Source organism: Stegastes partitus, unplaced genomic scaffold (assembly GCF_000690725.1).
Source record: "Stegastes partitus isolate 25-593 unplaced genomic scaffold, Stegastes_partitus-1.0.2 Scaffold1180, whole genome shotgun sequence".
Taxonomy (NCBI): domain Eukaryota; kingdom Metazoa; phylum Chordata; class Actinopteri; family Pomacentridae; genus Stegastes; species Stegastes partitus.
In genome coordinates this window covers 135,649-149,838 of record NW_007578911.1, presented here as the reverse complement: position 1 = coordinate 149,838, position 14,190 = coordinate 135,649, and the positions used below count along the sequence as shown (strand labels likewise).

Genomic DNA, 14,190 nt, shown 5'->3' with positions numbered 1-14,190 from the left:
TCAAAAAGGGAAGATATCATCTAGAACAGAAGTCCTGCTTTAATCCACATTTTCTCTCTTGCGCGCACACACACACATGCACAGAAAGAGTTTAGCCTCTGCTAGCTTTTTCCTCACCTTGAAAATAAGATTAAAATGTTATCGGTTGTTACCACCTGCACAGTGCTGCTCTGACTCTAACAACAGATACACCGCATCTAGCTTAATCCTCAGCATAAGATAGGTAACACATACAGGCTTGGGCGCGCAGATCGACTAAAACAGTGCCTACAGACACTTGTTACCATGAACTGTTACTCTAATGGAGTGGTTTTCTTCAAGAGTACCTCTCTATTCCATTAATACATTAGAAGGCAGACAAGAGGACAAAAAAAGCATCTGCGAATCTCTGCCAAGGTCCTGAAACCTGCGGTGAGCTCGGTGAACAGCTGACACCTAGTGTTCAGTTAAAACGCTACAGTCTCGTTGAATAACTTAAAATAAAGGAATTTTTGGAGGAGTTTTTTAAAACTTATCTAATAGAGCTGTGAGTATGTATGAATCCAACCACTCGTGACGCTGCTGATAATTAAAGTGCTGTCAGGCCTTCAAAAGATGCACTTTTCAGGATGTTGGGGTAGAAATCTTAGTAGAAACAAACAATCAAGTTGTAATAAAACCACACGTACCACAAACTGCTGTAAAAAATAAAAATTAAAAATTAAATAAAAAATCTTAATTACGTTTCTTTTAGCAGCGTGCCACCATGAGACTTATATAAACTTATATCTAAAATATTGAACAACTAGAAAGATTTATGAAGTTACCCACAGTGGAGTAAACAGTATTCTTTAAGAGTTCACAAAGTTCAAATCACATGTATGCTCAATTCAAGGGTTAGCCAATCAGATGCAATTGTGTGTGTTTGTTGTTTTTAGATGTTTTTTTTTAAATTTTCATGGAAAATTTTCTAAATATAAATTAGCAATGTGGTTAGCACTGTCGGCTCACAGCAAGACGGTTCAAACTGCTGCTCATCTGGGCCTTTCCTGTGTGACGTTTTCATGTTCTCCCTCTGCCCTTTGAGGGTTCTCTCTGGGTTAGTTAGTGAATCGAAATTGGACTTTAAAGCGAGCATGAGAGCGTAGGGTGGTTCGTCTTTTTGTGTCGTCACCCTGTAACAGGTGGGAGAAGCTCCAGCTCTCTGCGATCCTCTACAGGAGAATGCAGTTATTGCCAATGGATGGATAATCCACATATTAGTTACGAAAAAAATAGCCAGTGACCAGGATGTACCTTTTATCTCGGCCATGGTTGCATTCTTTATTTATTTATTTTAAATGAGCAATTTCTGAAATCTTTTTTTTTTTATCTCCAATAATCTCCAACAATCTACTAGAGCCATAATACATTAACAAGTAAATAGGGATGAAATACTTGAAACTGAAGCAAAACAGAAAACCCATAAAATCAATAGTGGAACTTCCTGTGAAATGCTGAAATGCAGAGCAAATGTTTGGCTAAAACAACACTATTCAGAATTATAATGCTTCCACATTTCTTCAAAAGTCATGAACAGTAATGAACGTATATAAGAATGTTTGTTCTCCATGTTTATGTGCTGCAGCCATCAACTACTACTACGGCTACCCTTACATTACTTAACAGGACTCTGGACCTCAGTTTAATTTGAAACTATTTTAGGAGAAGTTTGTCCAAAATTTCTCTCTTAATAAATATATGTAGAATAAATATAGGCCCTGATCTACGTAAAATCTGTGTTTTTGTTATCACAGGTTGCTAAAACTGAAAAAAAATAAATAGATCAGAGTATTCACAGTCATTTATTGAGTACAAGTTGCATCTACCTCTGCGCATGAAACATTGAACAACACACCGCCTTTCGTCTGTTAATAACACTAAAACACCTCCATAAATTACTAGATGAACCTCTCTGGAATGCACAGAAGAATTCGGGATGACACTTTTACAGACAAGTACACAGAAGCAGTCTTTGCAATGCGTCACACGGTTTGTACTGCACTGCAACGTAAACTCTGTAGCGTCTTAATCAAAGGCCACATCCACACTGACGCGTTTTCATTTTGAAAGCCGGGTTTTTACCACGAAAACGATCTCTGTCCAGGAGAGTGTTGTTCAGATTAACACTCCCGAAACCGCGTATCACACGACCGTTCACGTAAACTGGACATGCAGGTGCCGATGTAAACGACAAGTTGCTTAGTTGTAGAAAAATACTACGGAGGAAGAACAGCACTGGCGAAAAATGAAGCGATTTTCTGAACTGCACAACAGTTGCTAGAATAAGACAACAAGGTAAGCAACACCTGCAATTTGTTATACATGTTGAATTAACCACAGGTAGTCAAGGCAGATTTTTTTGTTTTCTTCTGGAAAACTGTCACGATATAAAGCAGTGAACGCTTATTGATACTTTAGACGAATCAGAAGAATCAACCTTGTGACTGCATCATTGTTAGTAAGTCTCCGTCTGTCTTCGTTCAAGGCTACAACACATCCCAGAGTTTTTAAACTGAAACTCTCAGTTTTAGAGCTCTTAAAATGCCAAGTAGTATGGACACGAGGCGTCAATGTAGTAAACATTATGCACCTTAAAATGAAAATGTATTAGTGTGGATGTAGCCTATAAGAAACACACACACACACACACCAAATTTATCTTTTGACCATTGGCTGTCCATCATCATACATCCAGATGGATCCTCTGGTGGCGCTTCAGGTTACATTTCTGGGTGAAGCGTTTGCCGCAGGCCAAGCAGCAGTACGGTCTCTCTCCAGTGTGGACGCGTCGGTGGGCTTTGAGGTTGCTCAGCTTCGTGAAGCTGCGCCCGCAGAGCGAACAGCAGAAAGGCCGCTCGCCCGTGTGAGTCTGCAGGTGGGCCTTCAGGTTGCTGGGGTGGGGGAAGCACTTCCCGCACTGGCCACAGCGCAGGAGGTGTCTGGGGCCCACGTGAGGGTGAGAGTCTGGATGGGGGGCGGGGTTGGCGTGGTGAGAGTTCGCCGACTGATGCTGCGATTTGACGCTGACCCACGGAGCGCCAGTTCGGTTAAGTGCTGAAGTTTGTTTGTCGCCCAGATGAACTCGCTGGACTGAGGGGGTCGGAGGAGGAGCGGCTTTGGATGTGGAAGGAATTCTGTTGAGGTTATTTAGGTTTACAACCTGAGAGTGAGCTACAGACAGCGCTGCAGTAGTATTACTCAAAAGTGTGTGAGGGGGCTTTTTCATCGGTCGGTGGAGGTGCTGTATAGCAGCTTGCAGTCTGAGACCCGTACCCACTTTGGAATGCAGCTTCATAACCTCCTGCACAGTGGCTTTATGGTAGATGTGGTTTGGTTTGTGTGCTTCTGAGCTCACCCTGTGTTGCTTTACTGAACAGGAGAAAGAAGCCATCCCAGACTTTGTCAGTTTCTTTTCTACATGCTCACTTTCCTCACACCCATCAGAATCGATGATAACTTCTTCCTTGATAGTCACTCCCAAAGTATCACTGTGCTGCAGTCTTGCCTTAGGGGATCCTGAGGTTGAAATCTGATCTCTGCCTGGGGTAACCTGAACATCTGCTCTGACAGAGTCGGACAGCTCGTGTTCTGTACGCTTCAGAGAGCCTTTAGTTTTGACTGAATCCCGTTCCTTTTCAGCTCCAAGTCTGTGATTTTGCAGCAATCCAGCTGCTTTGACAGTCAGGCCAGCCCAACTGGTGTCCATTTCCAAAGATGAAACATGAGGTTGATCTGTAGCAATGTGTGATGCCTGCTGGTCTTCAGAGAATCCATAAGCAGTACATATCTGTGGGTCCTGCTTAATGACAGTCCTTAACAATTCCTCATTGTTTTCTTGAGTCTGTATTGGTTGTGCCTCAACCATCTCAGAAGTATGGTCTGATTCTGCTACTTCTTCACCTAGAAAAATGAATCAGAAAGAAACAGGGGTTGTGTTCATGGTCTAATCCCCATTAAAAAAAAAAAATAAAAGAAAATGTCAAAATGGGGTTTAACGTGGCTTAAAATAAGTTAAAGAAATGGTTTCCTTCATTTTTTTTGGCAGTACTAGTACCAAATGTGCACAATTAATATGCTTCAAGTTGCTTCACCATGTTTATATCTACAATTATAACAGTGAAGCTCAGTGTGCAACATGGTGTCTTGATAACGGCAGATGTACGGCTGATGCACATGTCTCTACAGTGACAGTATGACGCTGCTGCTGAAAGCCTCTTGAAGCTGCAGTGCAAGCCAGATGTTTACTAATGTCAATGTACCCATCTGCTCTGCTATAATAGGAAACCTTATAGATATATGTTCAGGTTATCTAAATCTGCAAACATTATTATTTTGACTTTAACCAGTTCTGAACTGAGCTCAGTCAGTTTCGAGTCAAACCACTATCGTTCTTGCGTGCATATGTAAGTTGCTGATCGCTGTGGAATATTGCACTTTATTTTCTTTTCTGCTTTTCTATTTCATGATTTTATTGTTCCATTGACAATCAATGAGCAATGCCCTTAATAAAATTTCAGTTGAATTAAATACATACTTCACGATACTCACCATCAAGCGTACCACTCCATCCTCCCAAATTCACAGAAGAGCAAGATGGATTAATAACTTCTTCCTTCTTCATATCAATAGCTGGCATCACATCATCTTCTTCTTCAATTGCCTGAACAAGCCAAACAACACATAAAATACTGAGCATGTAACTTCATTTTGTTTAGTTTTCACAGCCAATACGGACAGTGTCTTTCACAACCACACAGATCTTAGAGGTGCAAAAGAAGAAAGATCAATGCGAGACATGTTGAGCCTAAAAGTCAGAGTTTTCAGCGTCTCGAAGGAGGCTGCTAGATACCACAATAACTGATGCTGCACAGCTAACCTGATCTGGAGGAGGTTCTGTTCGGAGATTTAGAGACTTTAATCGACTCTAAGAAGCACCTCCTTTTTACCAGTTAGTTTCTTGGTGATTTTTTTATGAGCGATTCTCAGCTGAGGGAATATGCTACAGCTGCAAATCTTTCGAGCAGTGCGTTATTGATCCCACTGAACAAAGATAGGCAGTTACAGAAGCGCAAACTGTATGTGTTGTGTTGCTATGAGAACCTGCATGTATTCAGGTGGTGATGCAGCAAATGCAGAAACATGTTTTTGGTCCTGATTTGCAGCTATGTCTGCTTTGCACTTCTGGTATTGCAGTGAATAGAACACAGATTGTCAAACCTGAATGCACTTCTTTAATATAATGTTTGAATGAATGTAGTTTAAGCTTTTAGGGGTGTAATGTGCAACTGTCATGGAAGAAATAAGCAGCTGCATTGAGAGTGCAAAATAAATATACTGACTTACACGAAGAACAGTTTTCTACCAGCATTCCCCTCCTGCGTCATTTGTGGTAATGACCCTTTTTACTGTAATAGAACTGTATATTCTTTATGGCTTTCCTTGATAACAACCTGTTTCTTTTTACTGACGTAGGCAGCACATGATCGACCCATTTTGTGCAGTAAACCATCCACATGACGGGTCTCTTTTAAATGAGCAGGCACTGAGTCTGAAGGAGAAAACCTAGTAAAGAAAGTTGATAATAAAGTTGTAAGGCCCGTATTCTCTGACTGGGATTTTAAAGTATGTTAAACTTACTTCACAGTACACTCCTCTGGAATCGCTTGATTCTTGGAACATTTAATGAATTATAATTCCGTTTTTTAATGGCAGTACAACATACAATCACATGACATGATTCACCTGTGATTCCTTTTCTGGGCTCTGAGTGTCTAAAGGATTGTTTTCCTCCTGTGGTGTCTCCGGTATGACTTCCTGTCTGCTGCTTGTTATCCATCTTTCAACAGCATCGCCCTCTTTCTTCACACCACAGTTTATCAGCACGTCTGGGGGGTGGAGGGGGAAATAGGATAAGAAGAAGAACAACAACAAATACAATAACGCAGGCCATCATAGCTATTGTTCTTACCATCCTGCTGCTCTACAGGCCTTTCCTCTACAGTGTCAGTGCACAGCTCCACATCATCTCTTGCACAGTCCACACACTTCCCAGTCTTTCCTTCGTCTTTCGCCCCTTGGTCACTGAATTTACTCTCGGTCCATTTCAGCTGCATCTTCAGGGACTCCACCTCCTGGCTCCTGCGCTTCACCTCCACCAACACCACGTCCTCCACCAGCCTGGTGACCTCAAACATCGCCGTCTTCACCACAGCCTCCATCACATCTGAGAGCTGGGTCTGAAAGGTGACTACGAGGGTGTCCAGGTCCGACATGGTAGACTCCGTGGGTGTCCTGTAAGTCTTATACGCTGGAGTTCCGTGTGTTTGAGTCGGAGGGTAAAAGCGAAAGACGGGGGCTCCGATTTAAATTTTCTTTCTTGAATACTCTGCTACATATTGTAGGAAGTTGTACGCCATCATCGCAGAGCTATTCAACAATACATCCACTTGTTGTTGTCGGTATTCCGGGTAATGAGTGAAAAGAAGAAATTCATTAAGTGATAAATCTCACACGTCTGGACTAACGGTATGTTTACCGACAGTAAATACCTACTGGACCTGTCAATTAGCCAGATAATGTGCCTCCTTAGCTTGAAGGTAGCATCGGAAAGCTAACTATCGTTAATAAATCTGGCCATAAACAAATCGTACAACGAACGCTCCGAAACATATTTCAGTCTAACGTGTCGAAGTTTTTCAAAGTAAGCTTTTGGTTTCGGCTGTATCGAGTGTTAAATTGTGTTGAAAATTGTATGTAATAAACACTAAACCGAGCTAGCTGTTAAACACTCGCCTGTGCTTCTTGTTTTTGCTAGTGGCGTCATAAACAGCGCACTACGGTGGCCTCAGTGGGACATCACGAATAACGAAACGCGTTTTTATTAAACTGAAGCCAACAGGCTGCATCAAGCTGTCAGATATAACTTACTGTCATTACTTAGGGTAAGGAAAAACATTTTCACTATTGTAAAGCACATGAAGGTAACCACAAATCCAAATGTAGGCTAGACATTCATTATTTTTTCAATAAAATATTGCTGTGCACTATTTCCTCTGAGGTTTTTGGCACTTACCGTATAAATGGTCTCAGTGCTTCTTGTTATTAGTGGATGTGCTGAAGTCCTTCCTCAGTCACTGATAAAACCCTCAAAATCTCTGTATCATAACTCATGCCTGGGAAGGTAATTTCCTATTTAATATGCCTGGCCATATGAGTGTCTGGAGACCAATCTCAGTTCTGAGGTCATAACCCTTATAAAAATGTTAAAATTAAAACATTTAACGTACTTTGTAGCTGAATGAAACAACCAGACAAAACACCAAATACCTGCCGTATGAACATACAATGGTCCAACTCCCTCTTGCTGTGAGGCAATACATGTCACCTATAGTGGATTTGATGAAGAAAGTCATTTTCCTTTATTTTGATGGTCACAGAGCCCTGATTTCATCCCCTCTTGCCATGCGTTTTCCCATCACCTTTTGTCATGTGTTTTCTCACCTCCTGTCACAGACCCCCGATTCCACCCCCTGTTGTTCATTGTCCCATTACCTCCTGCCATTTGATTAGCAACTGTATGTTAATTTGCTTCTATTCACTTCTGTATTTACAGACAAGCCCTCCCTACCCTCTGTCTTACAGTATAAATGTGTGACTCTGCAGATGTTCAGGGTCGGTCCACCTTCACAGACTCATGCTCTGTGTCGGTGAGCCCACCGTATACCGGAATACTAGTAAACACCCACTACAGTAAACTTCACATGAAGACTGTGAGTAAAATTTTTTCAACAGATTCATGAATTCCAGTATGTTCTTAACCACAGAAATGTCCCTTTTTTAAGAAAATTTCTACTTAGCTCCCTGTCGTTCTCTTTTAGCACAACGTCTTATCAATACTTTCTCCAAGATGGGAGTTGATTGCATATAAAGGTCATTTTATGAAATGCTTCAGACCCCACCGACTTATATCAAGCAACATTTCTCAGCAGTTCTGATCAACCTACTGAAAAAGACAAATCAAAAGAACATCACCTAAGTACTTAATATTTTAAAACTCTACAAAAAATGTCTTTTATCTTACAAATTCTTGATGATGCTACTTTAATGTGTCGTCAGTGTCACTCACCTCATCTGCAGGAACTCTCTTCTCATTTTGCGCGATATCACTTTTCCTTTTTAATGCGCTCCTCTGATCTAGTTTGATCTCTGGCAAATAGGTCAAATTACACATACGCATCAGATTCTTCAGATCAGCACTGACTGTAGTCGTACCATTAGTTTCTGTGCTTGTGTGGGGATTTCTGCAATAGAGACACAGCACATTGGATTGCATTCACTTTACAGAATTGTATTTTAGGTTTTTAAAACACCCAGCTGTCAGTCATACTTATTTTTTCGTGTTTCAGCGTGTTCTTTGGACTGTATGGGTGTGTAGAGACAGTGTGATTGACATCTACAATCCATTCTTTACTTTGTAGTGTCAAAAGGAAGTGATTGGAGAAGCTGATGTCAGATATAAAATATTTTTTGTCTAAAGAGTTGGTCAACATGTCCGATTTTAGGTCAGAACTTCTTGTTGTGAACTGGCCAAGAGACAAACAAAACATGGGTCCAGATCAGCTTGTTGTTTCGTTCTTTCTTTCACTGTCTGCTTGATGTCATTTGGACGGGTGTACCACACATGAATTTCCAGTAACAAGAATGTGAAAAAGCAATAGTTTCTAAAGCCAGCTTTATTTTAAATCAGTTGTTTAATCACAAGGATAGTGTTGCTTTGTTTTCTTTCAAATTTACCCAAAGCCAGTACTGTATAAGTAAAAAATATGCAGCAGTCATTGGATACAAACAAGACTAGCTCAATCAAACATGACAAATGTGATATTTGGTGCTTTCTTTGTCTTCATTTTTTTATATGAACAAAAAACAGTTCTTAAATAACAACTGAGAAGGCAAAAATGTATCCGTGGCTCATAAATAACAACATTAATTTTTAAACCTCCTAAACCCACAAACAATAACAAATTCTCCGATGCTCTTTCCCTGTAACATTAAAGATCCGTCATGTGTTTCCGTTGATGTGATTTGAGATGATCCAGACGTTTGAAGCTGAGGCCACAAACAGCGCAGCAGTACGGTCTTTCCCCTGTGTGGGTACGCTGGTGAACCTTCAATATGTCCGCCCTCGTGAAGCTCTTGTCGCACATGTTGCACCGATGAGGTTTTTCCTGCGTGTGAATTCTCCGGTGCAACTTCAGATTCCAGAGACGGCTGAACTTGTTCCCACACACGGTGCAGCAGTAAGGTTTGTCGCCCGTTTGGCCACATTTGTGTGACTTTAGGTCCGAAAAGGAAGGGAAACCTTTCCCGCAGTGGCTGCAGAGGTGGAGCCCCTGTCCTGAGTGAATTCTCTGGTGGACTTTGAGGTTACAAGCTTGAGTGAAGGTTTTCCCACACTGGTTGCAGGAGTATGGGGGCCCTTGTCCGGTGGTTTTGTGTATCTGTTTGTGGGCCTTGAGGGAAGCAGAATCAGGGAAGGACATGGAGCACTGGTTACAGGTGTGCCTCCTTCCCACTCTCCCTGCTGCCTGATGCTGCAACCTCTCGCCCAAGTTTAAGGTATCACTGTATGTGGCTGAGGGTCCATACATGCCCTCTGTGCTGTCCAGAGACGGGTCGATACGAATGCCCTGACCCCGAAAGCTCAGTCTGTTGCCGGAATCACCAGACACCTGTTGGGGGTACAAAACATTTGGATCCTGCAGGTACCCTTCCTCATTAATCAGTAAACAGCTGAACTCTCCACCTACATCGATGTTAGTCCTGGAAGGTGAACCTGCAGGTGAACTGCCTGCACCTCTTTTATTCCGTGGGACACCTGTTTGATAAGCTTGATGCTCAGCTCCCTCTGGTGCTTCCACATCCTCATTATAGTGCCCCACGTAATTAAGATCCCCGCCCAGGTGGGACGGTGAGCCTTGCAACCCATCAAAGTTACCCATGTCTATCATGTTGCTGTCTCCGTAGCCACTCTTGTCAAAGCCGCCCAAGTCCTCCATGCCATACCGGTTTTGGAAAAGAGCTTCAGATGGGTCACCTGAGTGTCCATCCTGGCTTGATTCTGGTCTCTGGTGGAAGCCAGTTTCCCAGTTCACATGGCACTTAGGGATCTTCTGGTCACTGAAACGTTTACTGGGTCCTGGCAGCCCAGATGCTTCTGTTTCTGAGACAAGAGAGAAGAAAAAGATTGTCAAACAGTTGCTGCTGTAAGACACAATTACTATATGAATACTTTGAATAGTCGCCGGTACATTCAGTTTCTTTTTTTCTTTTTCTTTTTTTACATTTTTTTTAACTTTGATTCATAATTTAATATTTTATTATTGAATTAATGTTTGCCAACAGGTGTCAGCTTTGCCATCGTGTTCATGTGGCTGTCCTACTATGTGATTTCTTACATTCATGTCTTTATCGCTTACTTTTTACTTAATGTTCTTATGGTTATCCTGATGCATGTTTGATATCTCTTTACTTTAATTCTTATTCTTTGTTTTATTAATCCATATTTCTACTGTTAATTCTTAGTCTTAAATGGAAAGGACTTAGGAGCAACTTCGGTTGTTTTTAATATGATACATGAATAAAGATTTCTTGACCTAACTTGACTTTTCATCCGATGTGCACCGTATTGTCATTTGCACACTTATGGTTTGTCTCTATATTTAAATGTGACCAACAAGACTTTAAAACAAGCAATATATTTCTTGTACATATTTACATAGAGACTCACCATCTAAACTGACACCCCAACCTTGCGTGTCATTGGTTTCCGGTGTGATCCGCAGAGCTTCTTCCTTGAGAAGTCGATCAAACTTGTCACCTTGTACATTTGAGGCCTGGAAGACGAGCAGAAACACAACATGATGTTAAACTCCACTCAGCTCAAGAGGAACTATAAGCTTGGTGTCTGGTCAGCTTAGGTAATGTAACACTAAAGCTCTTTTTTTTTTTCACAAAGCATGACCCTTGAAAGTTTTCTCCAGGGAATTACCAGTAAAATTGAATTGTTGTTCAGCCCTGAAAATTTCATGTGTCTACCTGCTGTACTTATGAGGTTGAGAGGGCTTAAAAATGCTGGAAAGAGTCAAATGTGAGAAAGTTTAACCCACTCCCATGTATTTTAAGGGTCTTCTAACTGAAAATATATTCTTACTACAACGGCAAATTTGTGCATGTCTTCATTAAATATAGCAAAGTTATTGTACAAAAAAAAAAGATGCTTATTCTGAGGGAGTCAGGTGGGAACTTGTATGGGATGGCCCATAGTGCAGTAAAGCATCCTACCTGTGTAGCCTTCATCGCACTGTGGCCTTCTGGTTTTGCCTCTTCTGCTTCATGATTAGATGTTTCTCCGTCAGTGCCATGGGAACTATGCATCTCTTCCTGCAGCACACACTCCTGTTTCAGATGTTTCTCTGTTGGAGACAGTAGTAAAATTGTGGGGTTATTTTGGTTTAATCTGAGAGCATAACTACTTACATTTGCATTTTAACACTTAAAAAGCCTCAAATGGACTACAATCTAATTTATTAATGTATCACTTTAAGATACTTAAAACAGATATGATCAGTGTTAGAACAAAAAACGATTATGAGACAAGAAGCGGAAATATTTTATGTATTTAGCAGCTTAAAAGCCTAATATTATTATACTGCACAAAAATAGAAAGGAAGCATGGAAATGGTCTTCTTTTCTGACTTAAAAATCTCAGAACCACCAAAGGTAGGCTACACGACAGACCTAAAGCACGCAGCACTGTTTATGATACACCTTAAAATACAAGCTTTTGAGCAAGAACATATACACTGAACAAAAGTACAAATGCACAATACAAACAGTGTCCTTTTCTGACCCTGAGAAAAGGTTTAAATTGTCATTTCTATTGTTATAGTTAGAAAAGGGTTCAATTTAGCTACTTGTTCACAACAAGCTGTTTAACTGGTACCAAATTCTCATCTATTGAAATAACCCACACCCCAGTCAGGTGTGCCTTTAAATAATCACATACCGTGGCCAGTACAAAGACAATCCTTTGACAAGTGACGATAAAAAGCTACCTTGAATTAAAATTTTATTCAAACGCCACAATGCCGCAGATGACATAAGAACCACGGAGTCAGGCTGCTGACACGATGGATGCTGCCGTGTGAGTTTAGGCCATAGCCAGGCACTTTGATGTTGACAGCTCCACCGCTTGTCATCTAAAGAATCCCTTCAGAAATTCACCACACCCTTAGGACAATTTCACGCAAGCAGCATTGACAACCTCGTGAACTCGCTGACTTACGCTTTCTCTTCTATGAACCAACTCTTACCCTTCCTATCATCATTCACGATAGTGTGCATACTTGGTTGGTTCATGACATTGATTCTGTTGTAGAAATGAAGAGTCCTGAAACAAGAAGTACTTATTCTCCTATGCTAATATTAATGCTGTCAGTATTATCAGTAATAACATCAGTATTATCTACTCAGGGAACAACAAGTGCCATATCAATAAAAATCTGTGCAATATTAGTACTTTGGAAGAATCTGTGCATTGCTGTTATTTTCCACAAATAGAGGAAACTGTGCAACATCTAAATGTCCACATATGGAGAAATATGTACAGTATCAACAGTACTTGTGTACATTTCTTCAATAATTCTACTGCTGTCCCAACATTTTTTGCTCTATTGCCTTTGCTGCTGTAAACTCCCCCATTGTGGGATTATGAAAGACTATCCTGTAAGGAATGGATCGAATTTCATTAATTATTACATGCTGTTTTGTTCAACATAGTATCAAAAATAGGAACAAATCTTCGTATTTTTGCATGTATGATTATGTACCATGACTCTGCAGCGTCCCATCACCTAATGTAAAGCATCATAAAGCAGCTATGGATTTGTCACCCCTATGATTACATGAATACTGGCTGACTATAACGGGGTAACACCATTTCCACAGACTCACCGGTCGCTCTGGATTTATCCTCATCAGACATCCCGACTCTTCCGCAGTCGATGCATCTCCCCCTTCGGTCTCCCTCTCTTTCTTTGCGTCGACTCTCCGACCACTTGAGCCGCCTCTTCAGTGAATCCACCTGCTCCCTGCACCGCGTTACTTCTTCCAAAAAGCTATCCTCCACCAGCCGGGTGATCTCATACATGGCAGCCTTGAAGACTGTTTCCATGACACCAGAAAGTTGGGACTGAAACGTTATTATAGTCTCGGCCATTGTGCTAATAATATCTGATAACTGGGCTGAACAGTTTTCCTTCAAGTCTGCTGAATATGAAGAAACTTTCAAGTGGCACCTCAAAACCTGCAGCACGGTGGCATTTGTTGGCTAAAGCTAACGCCGGTGTCTCCACGGTGGATGTGCTAATTCCTTTAACTTGGTTTCCAACGTAGTTAAACGCGTTGTAGACATAAATATGTAGTCTGCATTTACCGTTTGGTTATTTCCATGACACCAAAGCTACTGCTAAACGAGCTGTGGGGTCACTTGTGATGCCAACGTTAGCACATTAGCTTACCGTACTAGTTTGGATTCAGTGAAAGATTCCGAGGACTGTTAAAAAAACAATTACCCGGAACATAATTTACCAAAACCATCACGCAAATATTGTATGCTAAGTAAAAGATGGGTTTCGTAACAAAAGCAATTCACCAGCTTAGCTGTACTCTAACGTAACGAAATATTTAGTGTTGAGCTTCGACGTTTCCTCCTGATTCCGTAAACAACCGCACTTCCGATATTTAAAGTACGGGACGCGGAGTGGGACAATCTTCAAGGAGAAACGCGAAATGCACATAACACGTGTTGTGCCATAAACTGGTGACCGTCCAGTTTACGTCCGTGTATAGCAGCTGTCACTGTGGTGAGACAGTTATAGTGAGCAAACATACACAACTTGATGTTTCTGGTGATAGCACAAGTATGTCTTTGTGAAATTTGAAAGTTTCTTGTAATCAAATAACTGGGACCAAATAACTGTTTGTAGTGTATAGTGACATTTATGATTATAAGGAGTGCTATTGGTAGTGATGGCCAGATGAAGCCTCATGAAGCTTTGAAGCTTTCTATGCAATTGGTTCAAAAAAAGGTTAAGAGTGCATCCATGATAG

At 41.1% G+C, this 14,190-nt stretch overlaps 2 protein-coding genes across 2 annotated transcripts; both read right to left on the bottom strand.

The window, feature by feature from the left end:
• Positions 1 to 1,804: 1,804 nt before the first annotated feature.
• On the bottom strand, positions 1,805 to 6,800 carry LOC103368628 (GDNF-inducible zinc finger protein 1). The gene is made up of 4 exons (XM_008297047.1): positions 5,990 to 6,800; positions 5,764 to 5,906; positions 4,570 to 4,681; positions 1,805 to 3,921 (listed from the first exon to the last, which is right to left on the bottom strand). The coding sequence occupies exons 1-4, from the start codon at positions 6,291 to 6,293 to the stop codon at positions 2,705 to 2,707; spliced, it is 1,776 nt and encodes a 591-aa protein (XP_008295269.1). The 5' UTR covers positions 6,294 to 6,800; the 3' UTR covers positions 1,805 to 2,704.
• A 1,935-nt stretch (positions 6,801 to 8,735) lies between these two features.
• On the bottom strand, positions 8,736 to 13,789 carry LOC103368627 (zinc finger and SCAN domain-containing protein 2). Its single transcript, XM_008297046.1, has 4 exons — positions 13,033 to 13,789; positions 11,362 to 11,492; positions 10,808 to 10,913; positions 8,736 to 10,240 (listed from the first exon to the last, which is right to left on the bottom strand). Exons 1-4 carry the CDS (start codon positions 13,295 to 13,297, stop codon positions 9,069 to 9,071), a joined length of 1,674 nt encoding a protein of 557 aa, XP_008295268.1. The 5' UTR covers positions 13,298 to 13,789; the 3' UTR covers positions 8,736 to 9,068.
• Positions 13,790 to 14,190: the final 401 nt, after the last annotated feature.

Coding starts and splice junctions, on each gene's coding strand:
- LOC103368628 (XM_008297047.1), bottom strand. CDS start 6,293: ATGTCGGACCTGGACACCCTCGTAGTCACCTTTCAGACCCAGCTCTCA. Junction 4,682..5,763: donor GCCCAGAAAAGGAATCACAG/GTGAATCATGTC, acceptor TGGCTTGTTCAG/GCAATTGAAGAAGAAGATGA. Junction 3,922..4,569: donor ATGGAGTGGTACGCTTGATG/GTGAGTATCGTG, acceptor TCATTTTTCTAG/GTGAAGAAGTAGCAGAATCA.
- LOC103368627 (XM_008297046.1), bottom strand. CDS start 13,297: ATGGCCGAGACTATAATAACGTTTCAGTCCCAACTTTCTGGTGTCATG. Junction 11,493..13,032: donor GGATAAATCCAGAGCGACCG/GTGAGTCTGTGG, acceptor TGTCTCCAACAG/AGAAACATCTGAAACAGGAG. Junction 10,241..10,807: donor TTGGGGTGTCAGTTTAGATG/GTGAGTCTCTAT, acceptor CTCTTGTCTCAG/AAACAGAAGCATCTGGGCTG.